Source organism: Bubalus bubalis, chromosome 4, assembly GCF_019923935.1.
Source record: "Bubalus bubalis isolate 160015118507 breed Murrah chromosome 4, NDDB_SH_1, whole genome shotgun sequence".
NCBI classification, from domain to species: Eukaryota; Metazoa; Chordata; class Mammalia; order Artiodactyla; family Bovidae; genus Bubalus; species Bubalus bubalis.
The window spans coordinates 64213063-64237262 of NC_059160.1; the positions used below are offsets into that span (position 1 = coordinate 64213063).

Here is a 24200-nt window from a genome sequence, read left to right on the forward strand (position 1 = left end):
TCTCGCCGCTCAGTCCGCGGGCCGCGCCGCCCGCTCCCGCCGCTCCGGCAGCCACCCCGCGGCACGCCCGCCGGGGCCCCTAGTCCCCAGGCCCGGCGCCCGCCCCGCCCGGCCGCCCGGGAAGATGCGGTTGCTCCCGGAATGGCTTCTCTTGCTCTTTGGCCCGTGGCTCCTGAGGAAGGTAAGGGTAGCTGGGAGGCAGCGCGAGCGCTGGGGTCCCGGACGCCAAGGTCCCAGAGTGCGAGGGGCTCCGTGCGCCCGCCTCGTCTACAGCGCAGAGCGTCCCAACTTTGCCCGGCTCGGGGTGGGAGAAGGGGGGTACGCGGACAGACAGACTCCCGGTTCAGGATAGGCGCTCTCCCAGCACAAGTTGGCTGAGGGTCCCGGGTGGGGTGGGATAGGGGGGTGCCCGGGTGGAGGCCCGACTCGGATCCCGCTCCAGGCGAGGCGGGGGAGGGGACGAAGCCAGACCCACGAGTGTGCCAGACGGAGCGGGAGTGCGAGACAGACAGACAAGCCAGCAGGGTGTCAGCCTTGCCGTCTTTCCGCGCCAACCTCACTCGCCTTCCTCGCTGTCTGTCCTTCCACCACTCCACCCCCGCCTTCTCATTTCTCTCCTCTGCTCTTGTCACAATGCCAGGTGGGCACTGTGCTCTGAGCACACTCGGCCCGAACACACGCGCGCACACACGGACCCACACAGATACCGCCGAACTTGGCTACCATCTCCCATCGCATCTCCCGCGGAGACACTGTCTCCCCTGAACAACCTCACAGACACACCCCTCTCGCTCGCCCGGCGGGTAGGGGGTGTGGGCTGTCTGGCTCTTCTCCCGTCCTCTCCTCGCTCCATCTCCCTGAGGCTGGCCTGTTTCCCTGAAGCTCCAGGGCGAAGACAGGCTAAAGGGGCCCAGACTTGATCTGCGTCCCTCCAGACTTGGAGGCTTCAATTCGAATACACCGGGTGCTCATGTGTGCTGGTGTGGAGTGTGTGGGTCAGCGTGTGCGCCTGTGTGTGCACCTGTGTCCCGGGCAGCCAGGCTTGCGTGTCTAGTGCTGGCGTCCAGGGTGTGTGTATGCTGGTGTGGAGTGTGTTGGCTCTGAAGGGGTGAGCGTGAGTCCCTGCTTCACAGTGCAGCCATCTGTGCCCAGCTGTGCATCCCACAATGGGGGCCTAGGCCCTGGACACCTATCTTCTTACACCAGCCCCCTGCCTCTGACTTTCCCGTTTCCTACTCTAAGTATGACCTACCCACTCTGGGGGCAGACAGGTAGCTCCCCAAAGCCCTATTCCCTGCATCCCAGCCCTCAGACCCTACAGAGTCTGGAAGGGGTGTAGACCCCCCACACACACACACTTAGCCTCCCACCTGCTCATTCAGATTGCCTTCAGCAGCTCCAGCAGGGTGGGGGCCCTTAGTGAAGCTGGTGACGGAGCTCCCTGATTCTCTCAAACCAGCCTGGTGACCTTGAGGGGCTGGAAGGTGGGTGGAGGAGCCCCCTCCACAAATACTGCTTCCACTGGCAGGAGCTTCTTGGGGACCTGCTGCCTAGCTCTACCCTTGTAGAGCACTCTGGGAGGGGGTCTCTGCCCCACAACCCACTGGGATGTAAAGGCCCCGGGGGAGAAGTAGTGGGGCTGGATGGTCCTCCCCTGCCCCTCCTTTCTGGTTCCTCCCCACTCTCCTCTCCAATCTCCCCATCAAATAAACTCCCCTGTGGACAGATCTGGTTTAATTTCCTTTGCCCCCTGAAGGGGAATGAAACATCTGGTGAAGACTTGAGGGAGAGTGAGCGTGAGGATGTGAGCAATGGGGATCTGAGTGTGTGAGAGCTGCTGCTCTGGGCCTACGTGTTGGAGTCCATGGAGGAGAGGGTGTCTGCCATTTAGTGCGGCTTGTATGCACGTAAGAATCTGTGTTTGCATGTACATACAGACTGTGTTTGCATGTGTATAACTGTGAAGGGGGATGTGTGTAGGACAGTGTGTGTCTGACTACCTCTCTGTGTGTGCTCATGTGTGCTGTATGGTGTGAGCACATGTGTATGCACACCTCGGAGTATCAAGGTGTGTCTCTGGTGCATATCTGTGTGTTGGGGTGCCTGTGTTGTCTGTGAGTCTCCAAGGCTTGAGTGTGTCTGCATTCTTGTCATTTTGAGTGCATTTGAGTGTGGGGATGAGAAGGAAATGGCAACCCACTCTAGTACTCTTGCCTGGGAAATCGCATGGACAGAGGAGCCTGGCAGGCTATAGTCCTTGGGGTCACAAAGAGTCTGACACGACTTAGGTTCAAAAACAACAATAATGGGATTGTGAGCTTCAAGATGTGTTCATGTATCCTATCCGAATGTGGCTTGTGTGTGTGTGCGCGTGCACTCAGGGCCGTCTCAGTGCTAGGGCTGGCACTGGGCTGGCACTGGGCTGACACTGAGAGGCTGGTGGGGGATAGTTTGCAGGGAAACCCTAATTGTCCCATGTTAAGCACCTTGCCTTCTCTCATCTTGCTCATGGGCCCCTCCTTCAGGCGCCCTCTCCCTCCTCCCTCCTTGCTTCAGGCTCCTGGTCTCCTATGGGGCCTGTGACTCCTGGCTTCCACTGCCCTTGGGGCTCTGGCCCAGGCCTCCTACAGGATCTTTCCAACACTGTCTCTGACTTCTCGCCCTCTCTGTCTCTGTCTTCCCACCCCTTGCCAAAGCAGCCGCCTACTGGGAGAAGCAGCAGGCGATCAATAGTCACTAATCACTAATCACTAATTACTAATTAGCTGGGGGAGGGCAGGGGCGGGGCCCTATGGGACCTTCCAGCTCTAGCCTGCCTCAGGAAAGGATTAGGCTGAATTGAGTCTCTCAGCACTGGCTGGCCCCAGCCCTGCATCTAGCCACCCGCTCCTGACTCCATATCCCCCTCTAACCCCCCAGCTAATCTCTGGCTGGACCACTTAGGCACGTGCAGCCTGGGCCAGGGCCCAGAGCTGTCACGGGGATCAGGGGCCGCAGCTGAGCCAGGAGCATAGGCCAGGGTGGGCGCTGATAGCTCCCTTGGGTCAGAGCCCCCGAGTATGGGAGGGGCACCCAACGGAAAGAAGGTAGACTGTCTTAGGTTTGGGGTGAGGGAGGAGCTGGGGGTCCAGGACTGGGTGGCTGCGGAAGAGGTGAGGTAATTTGGGGACAGAAACAAGATAAAGAAGGGTCACTGGGTTCAGAGACAGTGTCCTTGGGGAGGGGCGGGATAAATGTTGAGGGAGACCGGTGAGTGGAGGGGGCATCATCGGGGTCAGAGATGAAGTCATTGTGGAGGAGGTGCGGAACTTTGGACCGAGCCCTAGAACTCCTCGTGGGCGGGGACGGGGGACAGGGTCACGGAGAAAGGGCAGGGTCTGTCGTGGGGGAAGGGTCCCAGGGCTCCCGGCTGGCTGGGCGCTGTGGCGAGTCCACAGGGCTTGGGGTGACAGCGAGCTGCGGGCCAGGGATGGCGAGCGGGGAGCACTTGCCTTGAGCGCTGGAAATTGGCGAGTCTCCCCCTCTCCCTAGCCTACCCCTCCTCCACCTCCACCCCGCCCACTCCCCCTCCGGCTCCGGCTTCGGGAAATTACATCCCAGCTCCGCGGCTCCCACCCCCCCCCCCCACCGCGCCCCGGAGCCCGCGCCTTTATAGGCACATTTATTGCAATAATAAAGTGAGGCGCGGGGCGGGGGGCGGGGGGGGCGGTCGTTCCCGTGGGGACTGCGCCGGCTCTAGGAAGCAGGGAAATAAAATAAAATAAAATAAAATCAAAATTCAGATAACGGTGAGCCTTGCGCTGCAGGCCAGGAGCAGGCGGGCAGGCGGGGCTGAGGGGGAGGGGGCGCCCGGCCCAAGGGCAGAGCCCGCCCCAGCAGCCATCCCCGCCCCCTCACGCTATAGCTATAGTAGGGTCTGGAAAAAGGTATCTTCACCTGCCGAGACCCCTCTGTGGCCTTATACTGCCGGTCTTCTGCCTTTTTCTCTGGCTTGACTCCCATACCTGTTCTCAGCCCGTCTCCCCATCTCTGTCTCTTATCTCCTTCCTTGTCTCCCATTTAACATTCCAGCCCCCATTCATATTCCCCATCCCCACCTCCTGGGTCTCTGCATCCTTCAGCAACCCTATTTCTGCCCAGTAACCACTTCCCATCCCCCGTTTCTGTTCCCACCCCCATCTGGTCCCACCCCCATCTCCCAGTCCCCGTCCCACTCTCATTCCTCCCAGTGCCCATCCCTCATCCACCATCCCTGTCTCCCCCATCCCCATTCCCATTCTAGTTCCCACCTTGTTCTGTCCCCCATCTTCACTGCCTTGGCCCCTATCCCATCTGCATCCCAGTCTCTGCCCAGTACCTGTCCACCATTTCTGACCTCCTCTTCTTTCCTGTTCCCATGCCTACCCTTGTTCCATCTTTATCTCTGCACCATGTACCTGTGCCTGCCCAGGCCTCAGTCCCAGTCCCCCTCCATCTCTGGCCCAGTCCTCATCGCAGCCTGTCCTGTCCACCCCACCTCTGTCTTCACCCCCATCTCCATCCCAGGCAGACCCTGCCTATTTTACCCACCCTGGCTGCGGGGTGCCTCCACCTCTTTCTAGGTGCAAGGCCTCAGTACGCACTTCCCTCTCCTTCCCTGACCCAGGCCTGGAGCACTCTTCCTTCCCCAACTACTGGGTGCTGTCCCCTCCCCCAGTCAGAATCCTGAGCAGCCCGCCTGACCCACACAGCAGGAGAAAAGCCACCGACCAGTCTGGAGGCCTGGGGGAGGTGCACCCTGCAATGCGGATGGGGGGCCGACAGCCTGATCCTCCCCCCATTCCCAGTAGTCCCATCCCCAAAGAGCGCCCCCACCCCCCCCCACCAAGTGGAGTTTGTTCAGCAGAAAAAGGCATCCTCAACTCCCCTGCAATGCGTGGGCTCGCTGCCTGGGGGGCAAAGCACTCCTGGCTCAGCTCCCACCCGGCTAGGGCCCAGAGGCGCCTGGTGAAGCGCACCCCCACCCTCACCCCCTGACTCCCTCCTGCCACCACACCTCCGCCCCTCAAGCCGGCAGCCAGGCTAGCCTCTCCTCTTCGCAAATGTCACTGCGCCCAATTAGCTTAATTAAACCAGCTCCGAAACGACCGGGACCCCTCCTCGGACAACACCCTACCCCCACTCTCAAGGGGGAGGGACAGCACTGTGAATTCTAGGCAAATAGGGGCTCCCTTATCACTTCGTTTTCCCCTCCCTCCCACCCCCACCCACAGCTAGAGACAGACCACCTGAAGGGTAGAGGGAGAGAACCACAGTCAGACAGACAGACAGAAACAGAAAAGCAGAATCGCAGAAGAAAATTAGAGACAGAGACAAAAAGAGACTAAAAGAGAGCGAGGGAGATGGAAAAACAGTGAGAGAGAGAGCGAGAGAGGGAGAGTGAGCGTGAGAGCTAGGAAGCCAGAGGGAGGGTTTTATTTTATTTTATTCCATGTTCCCATTTCTCGGCTCGTTTCCTCGCAGACTCTCACCCCTCCCTGACTGAGTTCTCCCCCCAAGGTCGCTTCGGCCTCTCCCCCCCACTCTTCCCTTTTATCTTGGCTGTCTCCAGCGGCGGGTGGGGGGTGCAGGTGCCCAAAGCCCAGGGATTTGCCAGGATCAGAGAAGCGTAGACAGCAATTTTTCTGGGATCAGGGTGGGGGGACAACTGGCGCCCCTCACCACCCAGCCAAACCTCCTTCCCTCTCCAGCCCCTGCCTGGGAAGAGTGGTTGCACTGGAGCAGTGGACAGGTCCTGGACTGGGTGCAAGATGTCTAGTGCTGTTGGGGTGTGCTGGGGAGGCGGGCTCAGAGGTATTTGGGGTCATAACAGCAGGTGTAGGGGCTCATGGATGCCCCTGGAAAGAGCTAGTGGTTGGGCCCAGGCAGGTGAGGAGTTTAGGTGTCAGAGTTCAAATGACTCCTCCCAACCATTCTTGGACTTCCCCTGGAAGCTTTGATACACTCCCACCTCCAATGCCCTCTCCAGGGCTCAAGCCTTGCCCTCTCTAAGCTCACCTCCTGGAGCCTTGGTCCTTCCTGCTGGAAGGCCCTTGTCTCCTCCTCTGTGGCCCAGGACCCCTTCCCCCCATCCCCTCTCAGGCCCACCCTCTGGGTGTTAGCTGCCAGCTCAAGCTTGTCAGTCTGAGTCAGTCTCTCTTACCGCCCCCGCCCCCCACACCTGAGCTGGGAGGAGAGATGGACGGGAGGAGGAATGAGGGGGGCGATAAATATGTATGACGAGCGGGTGGCGGCAGCATTAATAACCCAGGATCGCAGAGCTGCGGGAATGGGACCAGGCGGTGGAGATTCTAGCCTAGCAGCTTGACTCTGCTGTTACTATCCCCTGTGGACACATGGTGTATGCAAACAGAGAGGTACACCCATGCTGCCTGGCCTCTTTACCTACTCAAAGCTCATCCTGTAGGCCAGTGTGGGGATCCCCCCACCCCCCAGGAACATTCGTATACAACTGACATGTATGCACCACCCCCCAGGGGAACACAATGAGACCACACTTGTTATATCATTGTGAATACACTGACCCAGCCTTGAGAAAGAGCTTGACACATGGACAGAGGATGAGAGGAGATCACAGAGGGAAAGTGACACCCCCACTGAATCACACACAGCCACCCTCAGATACACAGCCAACCCAGGCATACGACTACACCAGTCACAGAGAGGCAACTACCACAACCTGAAACAGCCTCACTCAGATCCACACGCACAGACACAACCAACCTAGGCACATATACAACCCAGACACCTGTACAGAGCCACCATGGACTAATACAACAGGCATTCAACCACCACAAGCAGGCAGACACACACAACACAGCCTCTTCGGACTGCTACACATGGCATACAGATACGCATAGACACATACACAAACACACACAGCCACCCCAGGCAGACACATACACACCCATCACCAGAGGTTGAGACCTGAGCATGCGCATGCACACACACACACACAGTCATCACTCCAGGCAGATAGACAGATACATACAATATAACAGAAATACAATCACCCCAGACTCACGCATGGTACTGCCCCCTCCTCCCCACCCAAACAAACCCACAGGCAGTAAGGGCCACACTGAATGGCCACAGCTAGCACGGTCTGACTGACACACTCTGACACGCACAGCTCCTCTCCTTTCCACTCCCCTCGCTGGAGCAGCATCTCCATATTTCTTCCTCTCCACTCTCTCACGTCTCCTTCACTCGGGGCCACCCCCCAACCCCGCCCCGGATAATTGATGGCCGGGGCCTGGCCCTGCCGCTCCCGCCTCTCGATCCATCTTATACTCGCCTGCGCTGTCTCCCAGATCGGCTGCCACCTGAGACACAGAGACGGGTGGGGGGCAAGCAGGGCAGTCCTCCTCGGTACCCCTCCTAGCCCAGGGGAGGACCACCAGGCGGCCTCCCCAAGAGCAGGAGTGCTGGAGGTAGAGAGAGGTGCCCACTAGTAGCCCCCAAGCCTCAGCTTATGGCAAGCATGCAGACTCTCCACTGTTCTCCTCAGGTCCATTGGTCTCCCATGCTCCACCCCTCAAGGAAGTAGAGGCTGAGGCCTGGGTGGGGGCTCCAGTCTTGGCAAAGGTGTGCTGGGAGGTCTCACTCTTTCCTGATGCTGGGCACTGACAGTGGTCATGGCCTCCCTTGCCTGAGTCCAGCTTCTCCATGGTGCATTACTCCCAATCAAGCCAGAGTTCATAGCTCCAGTCCCTTTCAAACCCACACTGCTTTGGCTCTTCTAGTTTCCTCAGCCCTCGTCAGAGTTCTGTGAAAAGACTAGGATTCTAGTGTCATTTCACAGATGTAGAAACTGAGGCAGAGACCACACACCTTGAAAGAGCCGCAGGCCCATTCCAACGGGCACTCCTTGAACCACTGCTGTGGCAGCCTAATTCCATTTGTTCTCCCAGCGGCTGTGGACAGGGACCGGCGTGGCCCTGGCGGGTGGCCCCAGACAACTCCAGCGTCTCTCTTTTCCTCCTTCTTGGTCCCCAGGCCGTCAGTGCCCAGATACCGGAATCCAGGAGGCCGCAGTACCTGGAGCTGCGCCCCGCCACGGCCGGAGGTGGCGCCGCTGGCCATCACCTCCCGGCAGCGGCAGCGCCAAAGTCCTCCGACGGCCTGGGCACCGCGCGTGCCTGGAGCTGGGCCTGGCCGGCTAACCACACAGGGACACTGGCCCGGGCTGGGGCGGCGGGAGCGCCAGCGCAGCGCACGAAGAGAAAGCCGTCCATCAAAGCGGCCCGCGCCAAAAAGATCTTTGGCTGGGGGGACTTTTACTTCCGGGTGCACACTCTCAAGTTCTCGCTGCTGGTGACGGGTAAGATCGTGGACCATGTGAACGGTACCTTCAGCGTCTACTTCCGCCACAACTCGTCCAGCCTGGGCAACCTCAGCGTCAGTATCGTGCCGCCCTCCAAGCGTGTAGAGTTTGGGGGCGTCTGGCTGCCGGGGCCCGCCCCCCACCCGCTGCAGTCTACGCTGGCCCTGGAGGGGGTGCTCCCTGGGCTGGGGGCCCCGCTGGGGATAGCGGCGGCGGGGCCGGGGCTCGGGGGCACCCTCGGCGGTGCGCTGGCGGGTCCGCTCGGGGGCGCGCTGGGAGTGCCTGGGGCCAAAGAGTCACGCGCTTTCAATTGCCACGTGGAGTACGAGAAGACGAACCGCGCGCGCAAGCACCGCCCGTGCCTGTACGACCCGTCGCAGGTGTGCTTCACCGAGCACACGCAGAGCCAGGCCGCCTGGCTGTGTGCCAAGCCCTTCAAAGTCATCTGCATTTTCGTCTCCTTCCTCAGCTTTGACTACAAACTGGTGCAGAAGGTGTGCCCAGACTATAACTTCCAGAGCGAGCACCCCTACTTTGGATAGCCCACCCCGCCCTCGCCCCGGCCCCTGAGCTTCCCGCGAAATCCCGGACTCCCTTAAGTGGAACCCCTGCCCCTACCCTGCAGCTCCTGTGGCCGCGTCCACTCCTTCCACTCTGGGGGTGGAGAGGAGCAGCCCTTCCGAGACTCAGCCGGTATGGATCCCCCTTTCCTTATGGGGAGTGCCCAAGAGTCTAGGGGTAGCCCCCCATGGGCTACAGCCTCAAGTGGAGGGCCCAGAAGGCAGCCCTAGAATCGGCGGGGCTTGGAGGCGGTCCCCGCGTCCCCTGCGTCCCCATTGAGTCCTCTTCACTCCTGCCCCTGATGCTGGGATGGATACTCCCTTTGCCCGCAGCTTTATAACGCCTTGCCTGGCACCCTCATCCCACCCCTTTCTTACTCCCAGGCGCTTGTCTTCCACCCTATACCCACGTAAAGACCATAAAGGCCTATACACCTTGGCCTATTCCCAATCCCTCTGCCTGTCGTATGCCTGTCCCTATTTCCCCCGAACCCCAATAATTAGGGTAGGGGAAGCAAAACTCCCGTGCTTAGGCGATCCACTCGCCTGCACTCTGCCCGCCTCCCTCCAGTCCCTGCCAGCCTTGCTCCACCATCCGGCTGCTTCCTCTCGGTTATTTTTTTTTTCCTACGCCAAAACAGACGGGAAAGGGAACAAAATAAAGTGAAATCCAATACGCGTCTGTGTGAGACCTTTAGGCAAGGGGGTGGTGGTGTGCGTTTCTGTCTGGCAGAGACCTAGCCAGGGCCTCCTCCCTCGGCGGCTCATGGGGAAACTGAGGCAAATATTGACGGAGCTGTCACCTTGGAGGACATCCAAGACGAGACCAGATTCAGACGAGGAGGACGACTCTTGGGGTTGAGCCCTGCAGGAGGTGGGAATTTTCCTCCCAGAGGTGGGCGGGGTGAAGCTGCCGAAAATGGGACGGGGATTAGATCTGAGAGGGGACCACCAGCGGGCTCTCTGGGGGAGGAGGTATAAGGCCCTGAATGGGATGGAGATGGAGGGACCGCGTAGGCGGAGCGCTGACAACCTGCTAAGCTCCGCGGGCTGGCGGGAGGCGGCAGGTGGGGGGGGAGGGGAAACAGAGTTTGCGGCATCTGGAGTCATCGATCTTCCTTTTCCTTCCTAATTTCGTGGGCGCTGAGTTTGCAGACGGTTGGGGGAGGGAAGGAGAGAGGCCTGAGACGAGAGGGTGGGGGAAGGGACGACTGCGAGTTTGGAGAACTGGGCAACGCCGCTCCCACTAGCCGTCTGCAAACGCAAACAAGGGCTCCTTCAGCCAGCTGTCCACCCTCCCACCCCTGCAGACGCAGCTGCTAATTTTATCCTCCCCCAACCCTGGCCTGGGCGTTAATTGGCTGCGGCTTCATTAGCAGTTCTCAAGCTCAGCAGCCCCCTTCCCCTCGGGGGACCCCTGACGACGAGGCTAGGGAGGAGGTACAGACAAGCTGAGGCACAGAACGACACCTTCTCCTCTGTAGCCTTCCTTCGCTTTGAGTCCTGGGTCAAGGTAAAACTGGGAGGCAGCAGTGTTCTCCGGAGGATTGCCCGCTGGCTGTATCGGGAAACTGAGTCAGAGGTGAGTCTAACCCAGACACCTTGAGTCTCACTCGAGGAATGGAAAGTCAGTAAGGGGAAAATAAATACGTGATGGATGGATGGTGGGTGGGTGGATGGATGGATGAATGAACTGAAAGGAAGAGGGAGGTTGGAAGTGGTTCTGGGTCAGAGATTGTAAGAGGGACAGGAACAGGGCTGACTCCCGACACCAAGCCTATTATTGGAAAAAGCTGAAAGCACCTGAGGCTAGAGTGAGAGGGAAGGAGATTAGAGCTAAGGGGGGACTTCTAAGGTCTGAAATGAGAACCAAGTGGGAATAACTGGAATTAGCAAATTAGCTCATCTGGGCCTCAGTTTCCTCACTTGTGATGCAATAATAGTTCTGGACACTGAAAGAGACTTTGCAAGGGAACATGCTTTGTGATGGATTGTCCTCCCTCTCTGACTCACAAATTGCCTCCACCACCACCCTCTCCTCCTCCTTTCCTTGTTCTTAGGATGTCTGGACACCTGGGAGCAGAATGAGATGCCCCTGCTGGTAATTGCACTTGTTCACCTCTTGATGTCCTGGTAGTCAGTGATCTATTCTGGTATCTCCAGGGCTAAGGCATGCCTAGCATGGTGAAGGAGTTAATGTGTTTGCTGAATGAATGAATGATTGAATGAATGTGTAATATTGCTATGTAAGGCAGTGGTTCTCAAAATCACTGCTTATAGAATCACTAAGGAGAGGTTTTGTTGTGTGTCAGTGTGAGTGGGCAAATGCCCACTCTTTAAGATCCACTCTTTAAGACTTAGAACCTCTGAGGAAACTCTCAAAATCATATATTTATATCACACAGCCAATTCTGATACCCAGGTTTGAGAACCTACTCCTGGAGGGATCAGTGAGTCCCTCCCTTAAAGGAAAGTCCAGATGAAGTCAGGCTATAAGGAAATCCCTTCCAGCTCCAAGAATCTATAGCCCCAGGGTACAAAGAGAGCTCACTGATTGCTGGAGCATCCAGACTGAATTGGTAACAAAATTCAACAGGTGCAGTGAGGAGGGGGCACCTCAGTCAGCTCCCACATGTCCCAGAGAAGGAGATGGCCATAGAGGAGGCAGGTTTGTGAGGATGAGGTGAGGGAGTGATCCATCAACAGCATGTTTACATACAGTTTCATTAAATCCCACCACATGTTATTTTATTATTGATTTGCAAGTGGGGAAACTGAGGCTCAAATCAGCTAATTCGTTAGTTAGTCCCAGAGTGGGAACTTGAACTCGGGTCTCTCACCCTTCCAATTCAGGGTGCTTTACAGCTTGTACAGGAGTCTTTGTATTTCCAGCTGGTAAACAATCTGCCTGCAATGCAGGAGACCCCAGTTCGAATCCTGGGTCGGGAAGATGCCCTGGAGAAGGGATAGTCTACCCTGTTCTTGGGATTCCCTGGTGGCTCAGACGGTAAAGAATCCACCTGCAGTGTGGGAGACCTGGGTTCGATCCCGGGGTTGGGAAGATCCCCTGGAGGAGGGCATGGCAACCCATTCCAGTATGCTTGCCTGGAGAATCCCCATGAACAGAGGAGCCTGGTGGGCTGCAGTTCAACGGGTCACAGAGTCCGATACTACTGGGCAACTAAGCACAACACATTCACTCAGTAGATACCCAATAAATTGCTATTGTCTGAACAGACGAAAAAACAAAACAAAACAAACGCTGAAGAGCTTCAGGACAATGAGGAGACAGGGCGGCAGTGGATCTCTCATCTTTCAGGCAAGAGCTTCTCCAGTTGGAAAACGAAACTGAAGAGAGAAAAAACTACAATTCCCAACAGACCCTAAAGGGTCCACCTTACGCATGCGTAGGTCCCGCCCTAATTCCGTGGCTTCCCGGTAGCTCTTTCGCGCCTGCGCCCTCCGATCGGTCGCCTTTCTACCCCTTGCTTTCCCGCGCCGGAGTTGGTACCCGGATCTCGTGCGACTTTGAATCTCTTGTTGCGATGTTGTCCTTCTCTTTTATTTGGGCGACTCGGGTAAGGATGGGGCTCCAGAGAATAGGTGACCCATAGAAAGTAAGTTCTCAACCTATCCCAGTTAGTTCTATTCTAACGATTCACAAACTTGGGCTTCTCTGGGCTTTTAAACGCACGTGGTCAGGGTCCTCGGGGAGGGGAGAGCGGAGGGGAGTGCAGATGTGCAACTAGGGGATCCCTGAGACCCCCGCTGCACGCAGGGTGATTAGGGCCCCTTCTCATTCTGGGAACCAGATGCCCCAGGGCCTTGTGACTGCCCGTTTAACGTGGCTTTAGGGAAGAGAACCATACTGAATGCCCCGTGGACCCTGTGCTGGCGAGCCAGCACGGTTCTTGGCTTGGACCCTCGAACTGAGTCTTTCTTGCCAGATCTGAGCCATGCAAATGATGCAACTGGTCACCCATGCTTGCATCAGGGGTCCAGCGGCTCTGGGCTGGAAGGAGGTGGAAAGAGTCGGGAGCACAAGGGACAAGATACAGGTTTTGGCCCTCTTCCCCAGAGGCTGCTAAAGGTCTGTGTTCCCACCTCCATTGCTCTGGTAACTACCTCTACAGCTTTTTGCCCTAATCTTTGCCAGCTTGGTCGCCACCACGGGCCCCCACCCCCACCCCCCACCCCCCACTAGGGTATCACTTTGTTAAGGCTCTGCAGGAAAACATGTGTTTCTGTGGGACTGCCCGGCGTTCCAGAGACACAGGCTTCTAGAGGACAAACTGCCCTGAGGCTTCGCAGAGTGTTTTAAGGGCAGAGGTGGAGGGAGATTCTGAGGTTAGCTGAAAGGATCAAATCAGAACCACCCCCTGGATGTTTATCTCAACCTTTGCTCTAGACCTGGTTTTTGAAGGTGGAGGTGGGGTTAAGGAGAACTGAATGGACTGACTGTACAACTGACTGCTGGGTATGGCGCCTGAGGATCTGATAAGCATAACTGAGCACTGTTAACTCTTTCTCGTCTGGACACTTTTTCTTTGACCCGAGCTTTTCTTTCCCTAGCCTCTGCGGAGATGTGGTCAGCTGGTTGGGATGGCCGTACGGTGCCAGCACAGTGAGGTGGCCCAGACTCAGACTGGAGAAGCAAGCAAGGGCTGGTCAGGCCAGGAGAGTCTATCAGACAGTGACCCTGAGATGTGGGAGCTGCTGCGGAGAGAGAAGGACAGGCAGTGTCGCGGCCTGGAGCTCATTGCCTCAGAGGTGGGGCCTGGGGAGAGGGGCCAGGGCTTAGGCCACAGCTGGAAGTAACAGATCATCTTCCTGCTATTTCTCCAGATCTCCCTTTCAAACTCAAGGCCTTCCTGCTGGGCCTCATCTCCGAATCTTCTGCTGATCTCTGAAGCAAAGGCAGGGCCAGTCTGGGTTATGGGCAGGGGCATTAGGAAGCCCGCCAGAGCCTCTTGGAGCTTCTGTAGTTTAGTCTGGTCCCTCTTCCATCCAAGGTGGAAACAGAAGCCTGGAAGCACAGGCTCATGTGGACAGGAGGCCTTGCTGGAGACACCTATCACAGCAGATGGGTTTCTTTTTTTTTTTAATATTTATTTATTTGGCTGTGCCTGGTCTTAGTTGCAGCATGCAGGATCTTCCCTGTGGCACGTGGGATCCAGTTCCTCAACCAGGGATTGAACCTTGGCCCCTGCATTGAGAGCCCAGAGTCCTAGCCCCTGGACCACCAGGGAAGTCCTAGCAGCTGGGTTTCTGAGGAGGATGCTCTGGCCCTGTCCCTGACCTGGCAAGGAATCCTCAATGAACAGAGCTTTCTATAGAACCCGGCTCCTCCCTGCAGCCTGGGGCTCTGGCCGGAGGGGGCTGTGGGGTCCAGGGAAGGGGGCTCGGTACCTTCTGACACTGCCCCTCCCCCACCTCAGAACTTCTGCAGCCGAGCTGCGCTGGAGGCCCTGGGGTCCTGTCTGAACAACAAGTACTCGGAGGGTTATCCTGGCAAGAGGTGAGGGCTAGGCACCATGAGGCTGGAGGACAGCCTCAGGGACCGTGCTCCCGGTGGGGGAGACCCGCCTGCGCCCTGCCAGTGTGTCTAGAGGATGGTCTTCCCCGTCCTTTGCTGCTGGTCCAGGGGATGGGGGCACCCTTTCTCTGTACGCTGATCTGCGCCCCTCCCTTTGCAGATACTACGGAGGAGCAGAGGTAGTGGATGAGATAGAGCTGCTGTGTCAGCGCCGGGCCTTGGAGGCCTTTGACCTGGATCCTGCTCAGTGGGGAGTCAATGTCCAACCCTACTCCGGATCCCCAGCCAATCTGGCTGCCTACACAGCCCTTCTGCAGCCTCACGACCGAATCATGGGGCTGGACTTGCCCGATGGGGGCCAGTGAGTGTGGGTGGGGTGGTGGGTGGGCTTGTAGGCAGTATGGGCATGAGAGAAGAGTAATTTATTGAACATCTACCGTGTTCCATGCAGATGGAACAGGGCTCTCCCAGTCCAGGAGTGGTTGAGGAAGATAAGACCCCATAAGTGTTGCTCAGAGCCACAGGGGTAGAACTTGCTAGGAGCAGTGTTCCAGAGACCCCGGCCTTTGGAGCGGGGCAGGAAACCAGTGGCTGAGTTGGAGAGTTCCTGTACTCTGAACCTGCCTCCTTCCTCTCCTCTCCTCCCAGTCTCACCCATGGCTACATGTCTGATGTCAAGCGGATCTCAGCTACATCCATCTTCTTCGAGTCTATGCCTTATAAGCTGAACGTGAGTGCTCTGGGGTGTGAGGAGAGAGCTCTGAGGAGCTGCTCTGCTTTCTCTTAGAGCTTTAGCTTTTTGTCTGTCTGTCTAGCCCCAAACCGGCCTCATTGACTATGATCAGCTGGCACTCACTGCTCGGCTCTTCAAACCACGACTCATCATAGCTGGTACCAGTGCCTATGCTCGTCTCATTGACTACGCCCGCATGAGAGAAGTTAGTGGTGGGCTGGAATCTCTGCCCCTCCCCAAGGGGTCGTGAGGAGACTTGGGAGGAGGGGCAAGCCTTGGGCAGGCCTGTCTGGGCCCTCCCCAGGCTGAGGCCTATCTCTGTACTCCTCTGTACCCCCCTAGGTGTGTGACGAGGTCAAGGCACACCTCTTGGCAGACATGGCCCACATCAGTGGCCTGGTGGCTGCCAAGGTGATCCCCTCACCCTTCAAGCACGCGGATATTGTCACCACGACCACTCACAAGACCCTTCGAGGGGCCAGGTCAGGCTTCCCTGAGGTCTTTCCTTGCCTCTCCCTGTCTTCATGCCCCACCCCAGAGCATGGTTGGGGTTGGATGTGAGTTTGTTCCCACCAGAAGCCCTGTCTAGGATACTTCTCCTTTTCTTGCCCCTGGTGGCAGTTCCCCGGCAGGGGGTTTGAGGGTGGAGGTGAGGTCTGCTCCCCTCAAGGCCTGGAGTGCACCACACTGAACACCACTGGGCTGGACTCTGAGAGCCGGTGGGGGCCAGGGCAGCCAGTCTCCTCTGCTCTCCCCACCCCCATGCTCTTTCTTGTCAGCTTAGATTCTGACCGCCTACCTCCCACACAGGTCAGGACTCATCTTCTACCGGAAGGGGGTGCAGGCTGTGGACTCCAAAACTGGCCGAGAGATCCCTTACACATTTGAGGACCGAATCAACTTTGCTGTGTTCCCATCCCTGCAGGGGGGCCCCCACAACCATGCCATTGCTGCAGTGGCTGTGGCCCTAAAGCAGGTTGGGGAGCCTACTCTTGTGGGGTGGGAGGGGGCAGGAGGCTCAGACCCTGCACCTTGCTAGCTGAAATTGGAGCTGATGGAAGGGAGGTGTCAGGCTGGGAGGGCGAGGGGATGGGGTCCCAAGTATGCTGGGGGTGGTGGGGCAGGAGGGGCCGGGCTTAAGGCGACAGTGCTGCTGCCTCTTCTCCAGGCTTGCACCCCCATGTTCCGGGAGTACTCCCTGCAGATTCTGAAGAACGCTCAGGCCATGGCTGATGCCCTGCTGGAGCGAGGCTACTCCCTGGTGTCTGGTAAGCTGGGGGGTGGGGAGGGGGAGGTGCAAGCCCCTGTAGCCTCAGAGGCCCAGGACTCACCACCACTCCCTGCTCACTCTCCCCGCCTCAGGTGGCACTGACAACCACCTAGTGCTGGTAGACCTTCGGCCAAAGGGCCTGGACGGAGCTCGAGCAGAACGGGTGTTGGAACTTGTATCCATCACGGCCAACAAGAACACCTGTCCTGGAGATCGAAGTGCCATCACCCCTGGGGGCCTGCGGCTGGGTGAGACCTGCATTCTGGTAGGGGCGGGGCTGACTGCCAGGTGGACTGGGGCTGTGCTAATCCTCTTCTGCCCCTCTCGCAGGGGCCCCAGCCCTGACTTCTCGAGGGTTCCTTGAAGATGACTTCCGGAAAGTTGTAGGCTTTATAGATGAAGGTGTCAACATTGGCTTGGAAGTGAAGAGCAAGACCAGTGAGTGGACAAGACCTCCCCCGCCCCCCAGCCAGTTCATACTGACTATCTCCCCCCTCGTCCAGCTGATCTCACTGCCTTCCCCTAAGCTCTGACCACTTTTTTTTCGTCACCCGTGTCTAGCCAAACTCCAGGATTTCAAATCTTTCCTGCTCAAAGACCCAGAAACAAGTCATCAGCTGGCTGACCTTAGGCAACGGGTGGAGCAGTTCGCCAGGGCCTTCCCCATGCCTGGTTTTGATGATCACTGAAGGCACCTAAGAAACGAAGCCCGCGGACTGACATGTCTCCCTCTTGGCCTTCCTGGACAAGCTGGGGAGGGGTGGTAACTGCTCCTCTTTCAGCTTTCTGCTGGCGGAGGGAAGGGCCCCCCACTTAGAGCAAGAGCCATTGGTAGTTCCACTTCTCAGGATGTGGAGCTGAGGTTTCTTCTTGTAATAAGACTAAGGAGGAGGCTTGGAGCTTTCTGCCCTAACCTCTCCCATTATCTCAGTATTATAGACCCCTGCCCTTTCTTGGGGAGGTGGGAGTTCCTCTCCTGAGCCAGAGGAAGGGGTGGGTAGGCACCCTCCTTTCTGTTTCTATCTAATAAAATACTAACCTGCCCTGAGCTTCTATTACTGGGGTAGGGGCCCCCCGGGGGTCCCCTGGGCCAAGTGGTGATTCCTCTCCCTCGGCATATTCCTCATTTCCTTCCCACCACCACCACAAGGACCCCCAAGGCTGCCTCCTCCTCTCCCTCTGATCAGAGGCGACACCAGACGTGATTAGCAGGCGCAACAAATTCAATTTGTTAAATGAAATTGTATTTTGCCCACGGCTGCTTCTGTTTGATCCCTGGGGACCGAGGGAAGTAGGGGAGGGGTTGGGGAGGCCCAGGTGTGAGGCGGGAGGGGGTGCCCAGTGGTACCGGAAGCGGAGGGAAGCGGAAGCAGCGCAGGCACTGGAGGAACAAGCCACACCTTCCTGAGTGTGGGTGCCTCAAGCTGGCTGTACTGTCAGCAACGAGCCTGGTTGAGCCCAGGGCCAGAGTAGCACCGCCCCCAGTCTGGCGCCAGGAAGCCTGTAGCCTGGGCTAACGTGGGGCCCGCCACGTCATTTGGCACTCAGGCCCCTGCTTGGTCTTGTCTCTCACGTAGGCCACGCTCAACATGTAGCATGCACCCCGCCCTCCGAAGCCAGGGTAACGGGGCAGAGGGGCTGGCATGAGCCTTTTGGGTTAGGCTACTCCCTGCCCTTTAACTGCTCCTCCCCCTCGTGGGACTGAAGCTGAGGGTCAGAGGCGCTTCCGCTGCTGGGAGCAAGGGAAGGGGGGTGGGGCTGCCTCCCCTCCTCGTGGGAACCCGGCTGTGTAAGCAGAAACTGGACAGGGTGGCTAGTGTGGCGCCTTGGGGTTGAGGGTGGAGAGTGGAAGAAATGAGTAGGCTGGCTGCTGGTGGTTCACGTCGACTGGCACTGCAGCCAGCTTAGAAGTCTGGCCTGTCTTTCTTCAGTTTCTTGTAGTCAGTGGAAACTGCAAGGAACTATGGAGAGAAAGGGGGATTGCATTGAGTGCCCCACTCGTCCCTTTGCTGGGGTGGGAGGTGCCCAGCGGGGATCAAGAGATGAGCGGATGGCGGTGCAACCCGAAGGCCACTGGGAGGTACCTTGTATTGGTCATTGGGGCTGAGGCGGTTCCAGGGCTCCGGGTTGTTCTTTCGGTCCCAGCTGTGGAGACGGAGGTGGGGGGGCGGGGGGTGGTGGTGCTGGTTAGGGTTTCCTCTCTGGGAGCTAGGACTCTGGAGCCTAAGGGGACCCATAAGGTCTGTGCCCCCACCCCAGCACCCTCCATCCTCCCGGGAGATGGGGGTGTGTGCATTTCCCAGAGACTGAGAGGGGAGGGGGCACATTAGCAGGTGCTGACAAGTGAGGCAAGAAGGCTGTCACCATTGTCAGCGTGGGGCCAGGTGATAGATTTGACAACCTGGCCCAAGGACTCCCCCTGGTTCGGTGCCACCCTAGGCTAGCCCCGCAGAGCTGGGCGGTGGGAATCAGGCCAAAATCCCGAGGTACTGGGGTTGCAGTGATGTGACTCGAATTCAGACAACACCATGGGTGCTCCTGCCCAATGGCAGACCCTCCATTCCCGCCGCCTCTGGCGCGGCTTGGAGTCTCCGCGCTCCCCTGGTTGCAAAGGCGACCCCAGCAGCTCACCCGGCCACACCCCCGGCGCTTGGGCAGCGAGATAGAGGTACCCAAAGGCCGCCGGCGCCTGGCAGAGCGGCGTCGTCATGGTAACGCGGTCGGGAGCGGTGCTAGTTTCGCAACCCAAAGCCGGCAGAATCTCTAGCTACTGAGGGTGGGCCTGAGGGGAGGCGGGGGGGCCTCCCAGGTCAGGAGCAGGCTCCAGTCCCGAGATGTAACCTGCCTGGGAGTCCCCGCAAGGACCATCATTCACATCATTCCTGAGAGTCCTGTGCATTCCTGTCCCATCTTGCCCCACCCAGGACCCTTTCCTGCGTCCCAAGCCCGGCCTTTACCAGACGTCGGGGCTGCGCAAGGCGAGTCGCAGCAAGTAGAGCGCAGCGCTGCCCATGCCCAGGCCAATGAAGCCGATCATCGGGATGAGCTGCGGGAAGACAGAAAGAACGAACTTTCAGGAACAGCCCCCTCCCAATCTCCTTTTACAAGCTTTTCTGCTCGGCCAACCCCCACGCCACCCCATCCCAGGTCTGGCGCTCTCTCCCTTTGGGAAGAGAGGACCTACAGCCTCCCACCACATTTCCTGCCATAGTCTCCCTCAACCTGTAGCTAACCTGTTTGAGGTGACTTCAAGGGACCCGGGGACATATTGCAGGGATTGGATTGAGGGCACTGCAGAGAAATACTAGGAGCTTTGGGGAAACTTAGCAATAGGCAGGGTACGGGGAGATTTCGGGGCTGCCAGGGCAGCTAGAGAGTTAGAAGGTAGAATCATGGCTCCTGGGACCAAACTTACCCCGGGATGTCTCTTGATCTGCCGATAGAAGCGGGCTCCGAGGCCGGTTCCCGCCATAGCGCCTCTCCAGTGTCTGCTCCTCTCCAGCAGCCCTGAGCCCTTGCTTCTCCTGGGGTCCCGCCCCTCTCTGGGGAGGGGTCAGCCCAGCCCAGCCTGGCCCAGCCCCGGCAACTTCATCAGATTCACCCCAACCCCCATCTCTCTCCTTATTGCAGTTCCAGGATCGGCCAGGAAGAGAATTGTTGGGGAGCAGGAGGATTTCTGCTCATCCACTCTCCATTCCAAGGGGTCTGACCTTGGCCCAGGAGACATTATCATGCTTTGGGCTGGTCCAAGGGAGAGGCCTCCCAGACTCTTAACTGAGAGCCCGACTGAGGGGAATCCTGAAGTGGGAGGAGGGACTCAACAGGGGACAGGCAGACAGACCTCCAGTAAAGTGCAGCTGCAGGGTGTTCACAAGTGGGTCGGAGGGGGTGGGGGTATGGGGATCAGGGACAAGTGAGGGCCTCTGTAATGTTTCCCTGACACCCCTAGAGCCACCCAGGAGCTAGCAGGGCCACCTCCCTCCAAGAACAGTGGGGAGTGGTGGTGGGGGCGCAGACAGATCCGAGCCGCTCTAGTCCTGGGTGGCTTCTCCAACTTGTGTTGTGGTTAGCCTGGAAGAGTGTGGAGGCCAGGGGAGCCGGGCATTATCTCAAGCCTGGCTCAGGATAGAGTAAAACAGTTGGTTAAATCTGGGGGTTAAGAGTCTTCCTTCCCCTACCTACCTCGAGTATCCATCCAAGGAGACTTCTGCCTCTGACTGTGATGGAGAGAAAGAGAATGGAGTGAAGGAAATCGTGGAATAAAGATAGAAAAGATGTTGAAAGAGAAAAGAGAACACATAGAGACAAGCTAGAGTGATTGCATCCCACTGGATGATCAACTCGGGTGCATGCTGTACTATCAGGTGGGATGCTATGCTATCTCTGCCCCTGCCTTTGGGGAACTGGGGTCCTAGGGAGCCCTGTAAGAGCTGAGCCTTAACCACTTCTCCCCATTCCACGCTAACCTACCCCCTCCTTCCCCTACTTCTGTCCTGGCGGCTGATTCCTATAGAGAGCTCCCACTTCTCCCCTCCAAAGCTTCGTGGTGCCCAGGCAGGGGCGAGCCGTGCACCCGCTGCTGTGCCTCTCAGAGTACCGAGAGGTAGGGGTCCCTTCCTGAGGGCCTCCTGCTTTCCCCTCCCGCGCCTGATACCTCCCCCACCTCCTGCGCTGACAAGCGCGGCTGTAATTAGGCTGCGGGGTCCCGAGCTCTCCGCCTCCCTCCGGCGGATAATGAGATAAAGTGTCAGAGACAGGGCGAGAACAAAGAGACAGAGACTCGGTGCTTACGTGTGTGGGGGCGGGGGCGGGGGACGGGGGACTGACGGGATGTCGGAGCCTGGAGCAGCTCAGAGCCTGGCCCTGAGTACCTGCACTTCCAGGGCCGGGTCAGGGGCTGAGGTGTCCTTTCACCTGTGCCCCGTAGCCCTCCAGTCTCTGGGGATAAAAATCAATCCTGGAGCTTGAGCTCGAGGGGCCGCACAGCTGGGCTGCACACGTGACTCCTGTGGCACAGCTGGAGTGATAGGGACTTCTGGCTCCGGTGCCGCGCCCCTTTGCTTCTTGGGCCCTCACCTTTCTTGCGGAGCCCTTTCTCTGAGTCCCAGTGATCCGCGCCTCGCGCTTTCCGGGCTCTCCTCCCGGCTTTTTCCCTGGCAGCCCCAGTGATCCTCCTGCCTTGGGCCTCCGCCCTTGCTTTTCTTTTTTTTTTTTTTTCGCCCTTGCTTTTCGAGTTTCTTACTACGTTATTGCTTCTGCCTCTCCGGGGCTCCTTGACCCTTCATCTGCTTCTGGTACTTGTCTCTGACCCCTTGTCTGTGACCCTATTTCTAAGGCTCCTCCCGTCTCTGGATCTTGGTCCCTGGGGCCGAACTGAGACCCAGAACTCCTTGAATTCCAGATCTCATTTCTTCCCACCAGAAGGACTCAGGCTACGCTGACCGAGCAGACACAAGTCATTAGCCGCGGATTAGGCGTGGCCAGGGGCGGGCGGGGGTCCCGCTGGGATCTGTCTCAAAGCTAACCCGCACAGGACACTAATCCGCGCTCTGGTGGAGCTGAACTTCAAAAGCAGCTGGACTCGCGGGAGCGAGCAGGCCGCGGGGCCATGGGCGCGGGCGCCCCCTGGAGGCGGAGCTGCTCTCAAATTCTTAGGGGCGATGCCTCGGACGCCCCCTATCGGGCCGCAGCTGCCCTGAGCCTCGCGGCTTCCGAGCTGGGAAGTTACTGCCAGGAGTGTGGGTCCCGCCGGCCGGCCGCTCTCGCCACTCCTGCCGCCAGGGCAGTGAGTCCAGCAACTTCCATTCATCCGCTGTGAGGAGGGGCCGAGGTGGGGGAAGGAGAGGGAACTCAGAAGCTCCCACTTCGCCAGCTGCGGACATCCCAGGTTCAGGCTGGCTCCTTTTGCGGGGCTGGGCGGCCCCAGGTGCCCAGGGCTCCGTCTCAGCGCCGAGACACTCCTCTTCTTCAGGCCTTATCACTGTCTCTTTCTGCCTTCCCATTCTGTCTCTCCCTCTGCAGCTCCCTACCTGCCTTTGTCCCCCTGCATCTGTTTCTCTGCGTCTCCCTGCGTTTGTTTCTCCTTTCCTCTACATCTACCTCGCCGTGTCTCTCTTTATAAATGCCTCCCTCTCTGTCACTGTCTTTCTCCCCCCTCCCATTCCCTGGTTCTATTCCTATTCTCTGGCTTGCTGCTCCTGGGGGTCTGCAGCAGTCCAACGGGGGACAGCCCGCGGGCACCTCGGGGCTCTGCCCAGGGTCCCCTTCCTGGTCACCTCCACACGCCCGTCACCTTGGCGCAGACTCCGCTTTCCCTCTGCACCAGTGGGGCGTGGAGGGGGCGCTAGGGAGGGAAGACACAGTGCCCAGCATCTGCTCGGGAGCCCCGGGGCCCCTAACCCCCCTCTGCCGCTATTAAGGGCGCCGGGTCCCGAGGCTCTGAGATGATCATGGTTGCATCAGCCAGACAGCCGAGGAGCCCGGAGCCTCGTAGCGAGCGAACCATCTAGACAAAGACTCCCGCGCCATCTGTTTATGCAAAGCGCTTTCCGCTGGGGACCCCGGCGTCCCGGTGCCTGGCCCGGCTCTGGGCACAGGGTCATGAGCTCGCAGGAGCTGCGGCTGCAGCCCCGCCGCGCTGCGGCTCCCCCACTCCCCAACACCCAGAGGGGACGCGGGGCGAGCGAAAAGGAGGGGGGCGGGGGGTGTTGATGTGATTGGAGCGGACGCGGCTGTTTCTTCAATAATGGATGGAGATGATGCGGACGGCGGAGCCAAGCCCGCCCGGAGAGGAGAGAGGAATAGAAATAGGGAGAGGTAGGGGCGGGGGCGGGGGACTCACCCTGGCGAGCGCACACGCACACACACACACACACACACGAGCGTGCGTGCGTCACAATGTCATTCGAATACACGCCGCTGCGCGGCTCACACCCAGGCACACGCCCACGCACTGTCACCGAGACACACACCTGCAGGCAGAGACGCCGGAGCAACACACTCACCAGAGGCTTTTTCTGGTTCTCACACAACATGGTCCTGCAGGCAGAGGCGCACGGAAATGCCCACACGTGGGGAACACGCAGGCGTGAAGAATGCACAGACACGTAGACACATCAAAAAGCACATATGCCCATCTGACACCCAGGGACTAAGACAGCCAAAAACCTCAGAGGCTGGGGTGGTGGAGCAGAATAGGGACAAGACACACAGTGGCACAGACACACACCAGGGCACAAGTTCCAGGGGTACACACATCAACACACACACACAACACCTGTGACTCTGATAGACACACCTCACACCTTAAGGGCAGACATATACATTGCACAGCAGGGGCACAGAGTCACCCCTCACACACTCAGTTTCACACCCACCCGTGCTGAAGCTGCTGCTTCTGAGAGGTCACTGGGATCCCCAAAGAAGGCCTTGTTAGTCTAGCCTTGTAATGAGGTTCTGATGACAGGAGATGCCTGGGGCCATGGACACTGAGCCGCTACTTAACTGCCTACAAACTTCCTTTCTTGGCCCCCAGAGCCAGTGGTGTAGGCCTTAGGCCTCTCTGGCTACAGCCAGCCCTGCTGGCTTCAACCCCCAAAGCTGGGGGAGAGGTAGGAGAGCCATAGAGGGGTATCAAGGCTACATAGGGAGACTGCCAGGATCCCCAACACAGCCAGGAGGCAGGCTCACACCTGGTGCTGCCCAATCTTCTCACTTCAAGGGGCACTTTTCTTGCT

At 58.4% G+C, this 24200-nt stretch overlaps 3 protein-coding genes and 1 long non-coding RNA gene across 9 annotated transcripts in view; 3 read left to right on the forward strand and 1 right to left on the reverse strand.

The window, feature by feature from the left end:
• Positions 1–9603, forward strand: NXPH4 (neurexophilin 4). Its single transcript, XM_006077860.3, has 2 exons — positions 1–181; positions 8038–9603. The coding sequence occupies exons 1-2, from the start codon at positions 125–127 to the stop codon at positions 8905–8907; spliced, it is 927 nt and encodes a 308-aa protein (XP_006077922.1). The 5' UTR covers positions 1–124; the 3' UTR covers positions 8908–9603.
• A 742-nt stretch (positions 9604–10345) lies between these two features.
• SHMT2 (serine hydroxymethyltransferase 2) lies at positions 10346–17507 on the forward strand. Of its 6 annotated transcripts, none has more exons than XM_044941537.1 (13): positions 10410–10507; positions 12163–12332; positions 13498–13695; positions 14364–14443; positions 14622–14822; positions 15110–15191; positions 15277–15399; positions 15537–15676; positions 16005–16170; positions 16363–16462; positions 16557–16712; positions 16795–16902; positions 17026–17507. In XM_044941537.1, the coding sequence occupies exons 3-13, from the start codon at positions 13528–13530 to the stop codon at positions 17151–17153; spliced, it is 1452 nt and encodes a 483-aa protein (XP_044797472.1). In that variant the 5' UTR covers positions 10410–10507; positions 12163–12332; positions 13498–13527; the 3' UTR covers positions 17154–17507. The 6 variants fall into 6 exon arrangements, with proteins under 6 accessions (XP_006077927.1, XP_044797472.1, XP_006077923.1 ...); XM_006077863.3 differs by lacking the exons at positions 10410–10507; positions 12163–12332 and adding exons at positions 12386–12503; positions 12873–13015; XM_006077865.3 differs by lacking the exon at positions 12163–12332 and having other exon boundaries at positions 10346–10507.
• A 179-nt stretch (positions 17508–17686) lies between these two features.
• NDUFA4L2 (NDUFA4 mitochondrial complex associated like 2) lies at positions 17687–20029 on the reverse strand. Its single transcript, XM_025283817.2, has 4 exons — positions 19880–20029; positions 19422–19510; positions 18549–18609; positions 17687–18425 (listed from the first exon to the last, which is right to left on the reverse strand). Exons 1-4 carry the CDS (start codon positions 19934–19936, stop codon positions 18369–18371), a joined length of 264 nt encoding a protein of 87 aa, XP_025139602.1. The 5' UTR covers positions 19937–20029; the 3' UTR covers positions 17687–18368.
• Positions 20030–22212: 2183 nt separating this feature from the next.
• The window catches only part of LOC112584553, a 30795-nt gene continuing 28807 nt past the window's right edge, over positions 22213–24200 (forward strand). Inside the window, exon 1 of the long non-coding RNA XR_003108831.2 lies at positions 22213–22351. This is a non-coding gene — a long non-coding RNA (uncharacterized LOC112584553). The remainder of the gene's footprint in view (positions 22352–24200) is intronic.

Coding starts and splice junctions, on each gene's coding strand:
- NDUFA4L2 (XM_025283817.2), bottom strand. CDS start 19,936: ATGGCGGGAACCGGCCTCGGAGCCCGCTTCTATCGGCAGATCAAGAGA. Junction 19,511..19,879: donor AGATCAAGAGACATCCCGGG/GTAAGTTTGGTC, acceptor GTCTTCCCGCAG/CTCATCCCGATGATCGGCTT. Junction 18,610..19,421: donor TTGCGCAGCCCCGACGTCTG/GTAAAGGCCGGG, acceptor CCGTCTCCACAG/CTGGGACCGAAAGAACAACC.
- SHMT2 (XM_006077861.3), top strand. CDS start 12,471: ATGTTGTCCTTCTCTTTTATTTGGGCGACTCGG. Junction 13,696..14,363: donor TGGAGCTCATTGCCTCAGAG/GTGGGGCCTGGG, acceptor CCCCCACCTCAG/AACTTCTGCAGCCGAGCTGC. Junction 14,823..15,109: donor GACTTGCCCGATGGGGGCCA/GTGAGTGTGGGT, acceptor CTCTCCTCCCAG/TCTCACCCATGGCTACATGT.
- NXPH4 (XM_006077860.3), top strand. CDS start 125: ATGCGGTTGCTCCCGGAATGGCTTCTCTTGCTCTTTGGCCCGTGGCTC. Junction 182..8,037: donor GCCCGTGGCTCCTGAGGAAG/GTAAGGGTAGCT, acceptor CTTGGTCCCCAG/GCCGTCAGTGCCCAGATACC.